At 43.3% G+C, this 2198-nt stretch overlaps 1 protein-coding gene across 1 annotated transcript; it reads left to right on the top strand.

Moving 5' to 3' along the window:
- Nucleotides 1-572: 572 nt before the first annotated feature.
- On the top strand, nucleotides 573-1938 carry LOC125799303 (general transcription factor II-I repeat domain-containing protein 2A-like). Its single transcript, XM_049475696.1, has 3 exons — nucleotides 573-647; nucleotides 772-1807; nucleotides 1886-1938. Exons 1-3 carry the CDS (start codon nucleotides 573-575, stop codon nucleotides 1936-1938), a joined length of 1164 nt encoding a protein of 387 aa, XP_049331653.1.
- Nucleotides 1939-2198: the final 260 nt, after the last annotated feature.

The following is a 2198-nucleotide window of genomic DNA, read 5'->3' as shown; positions in this document are numbered from 1 at the left end:
AATGGGTTCACACACTTTTAAGCACCACTGTACGATAGCTTCTATTAGTATATACTGACCTTGTTTTCCAGTGTTCCAGATTGAGCTTCATCCTGAACTCTTTTGGTGTAGTCTGCACTTGTACCTGGAGTTGCATCTGCAGTTTCACCTTGAGGAGAAGGAAGAGAAATATCTGATTTATAATTGATTTATAGTGATCACCTAAACCAGGGGTCCTGAAACTACGGCCAGCATACGGCCCCCTGCGCTCATTTGACCGGCCCCTTTAGCTACAACAGCAGTACCTGCTCCCTGGCCCCTCGAGCAAGCAGCATTACTGGGGAAAAAAAACATAAAAAAAATGACAATTGGCCATCGAGAGTCTCCGTAGACGGATGAAAAAAAAACAGAAGGCTATTTCCCACGGTAATCAGACAACATACTACCACTCGCTCTGTGCTGGTCGCATGCGCTCTGAGACTCACATCTAACGGAATGTCGAGGAAAAGAAAAATCGACTCTGAGTGCAGAGTATTTAATCAACAGTGGACCTCTGACTACCTTTTTGTGCAATATGCCAGGAGTCAGTGGCCATGTTTAAGGAATACAACCTGCTCCGCCATTATAAATCGCGCCATAAAGACAAGTTCGGCTGTCTGACGGGGCAGGTGAGGACAGACAAAATAGCAAAACTGAAACATGTGTTGGAGACTTAGCAAAATTCTTTTATAAAACAAAAACACCTAAATATATCATCAGTTCGAGCTAGCTTTCAAGTGGCCAAGCTAATAGCTAGCAGTGGAAAGTGTCAAAAATCAACTGTTGATTTTCATCCGCGGAACTAACGATAAGTTTGAAGTCACAGAGGAGCTTGCTGGACTACAAAGCATCAAGGGAACGACAACAGGAGAGGAACTCTACAGGAAAGTTCACCAAACGGTGGCAGATTTAGATCTGGACTGGGCTAAATTAGTGAGTGTGACCACGGATGGTGCACCGAGCATGGTGGGTTCTATGAAAGGAGTGATAGCGCGTATCAACAGAGAAATGAGTGAACGCGGCCATCCTCGTCCGATCGCCATACACTGCCTGATCCATCAACAAGCACTCTGTTGCAAAGCAGTTAAGTGGGATTCTGTCATGGAAATTGTGGTGTCCTGTGTTAATTTCATCAGAGCTCATGCTCTTAACCACAGGCAGTTTCAGGATTTTTTGTCTGAGCTAAATGCTGATTACGAAGATGTGCTGTACCACACTGAGGTCCGCTGGTTGAGTCGAGGGCGAGTTTTGAAACGTTTCAACAACCTGCTCCCCGAGATCAAAGCGTTTATGCTGTTGAAAAACAAAGCTGTGCCAGAACTCACCGATGAAGAATGGAAATGGCACCTTGCTTTCTTAACAGATGTAACCGACCTACTCAACAGTCTTAATGTGCAGCTCCAAGGCAAGGGAAGACTCATCAGTGACATGCATTCGTATATAAAGGTGTTTGAAGTAAAACTGGGTCTCCTCCTTAAACATGTGAAGGAGAAAAAATTCTGCCATTTTCCCACTACACAGAAACTGGCAGCTGAGGAGCCTTCACTTGGATTCCCGACTGAAAAATGTGCGGAGGCCTTTGAAATTTTGCAACGCGAATTTCAGGTGAGATTTCAAGAGCTTCATGCCCACGCCAAAGACATTCGTCTTTTCCAGAATCCCTTTGCTGCAGACATTGACTGCATCGATCCAATTTACCAACTGGAACTGGCTGAGTTACAAAATTATGACAACCTTAAAGACGCATTCAAGTCCAGCACTTTGGTTGATTTCTATGCCTCTCTTCCCGGTGAGATGTACCCAAATCTAAAAAACACACACACTCAAAATGACAACAATTTTTGGGAGCACCTACATCTGTGAGCAGACTTTTTCCAGGATGAAACAGCTCCAATGTCCAACGAGATCCAGACTCTCTGATGAACATTTGCTTCACTTGTTACGACTGACAGTAACAAACATGGAACCTGACATTGACAGTCTTGTCAGCCAAAAGCAGGCGCACAGTTCACATTAATTCATGAAAAAGCACTGTATGAGGTAGGATAATGGAAATTATTACTTAATAAATCATTAAAATGTCTGCATTATAAATTACACATAGCATATATTATGCAACCAGTATCACATGATAAATAGTTTTTAATATATTTTTTTAGTCCGGCCCCCCAGAAGACTGA

Source organism: Astyanax mexicanus, chromosome 3 (genome assembly GCF_023375975.1).
Source record: "Astyanax mexicanus isolate ESR-SI-001 chromosome 3, AstMex3_surface, whole genome shotgun sequence".
NCBI lineage: Eukaryota > Metazoa > Chordata > Actinopteri > Characiformes > Acestrorhamphidae > Astyanax > Astyanax mexicanus.
The sequence above is the reverse complement of the archived record's forward strand: the minus strand, read 5'-3'. Positions and strand labels throughout refer to the sequence as shown.

Coding starts and splice junctions, on each gene's coding strand:
- LOC125799303 (XM_049475696.1), top strand. CDS start 573: ATGTTTAAGGAATACAACCTGCTCCGCCATTATAAATCGCGCCATAAA. Junction 648..771: donor TCGGCTGTCTGACGGGGCAG/GTGAGGACAGAC, acceptor CCAAGCTAATAG/CTAGCAGTGGAAAGTGTCAA. Junction 1,808..1,885: donor TTTCTATGCCTCTCTTCCCG/GTGAGATGTACC, acceptor ATCTGTGAGCAG/ACTTTTTCCAGGATGAAACA.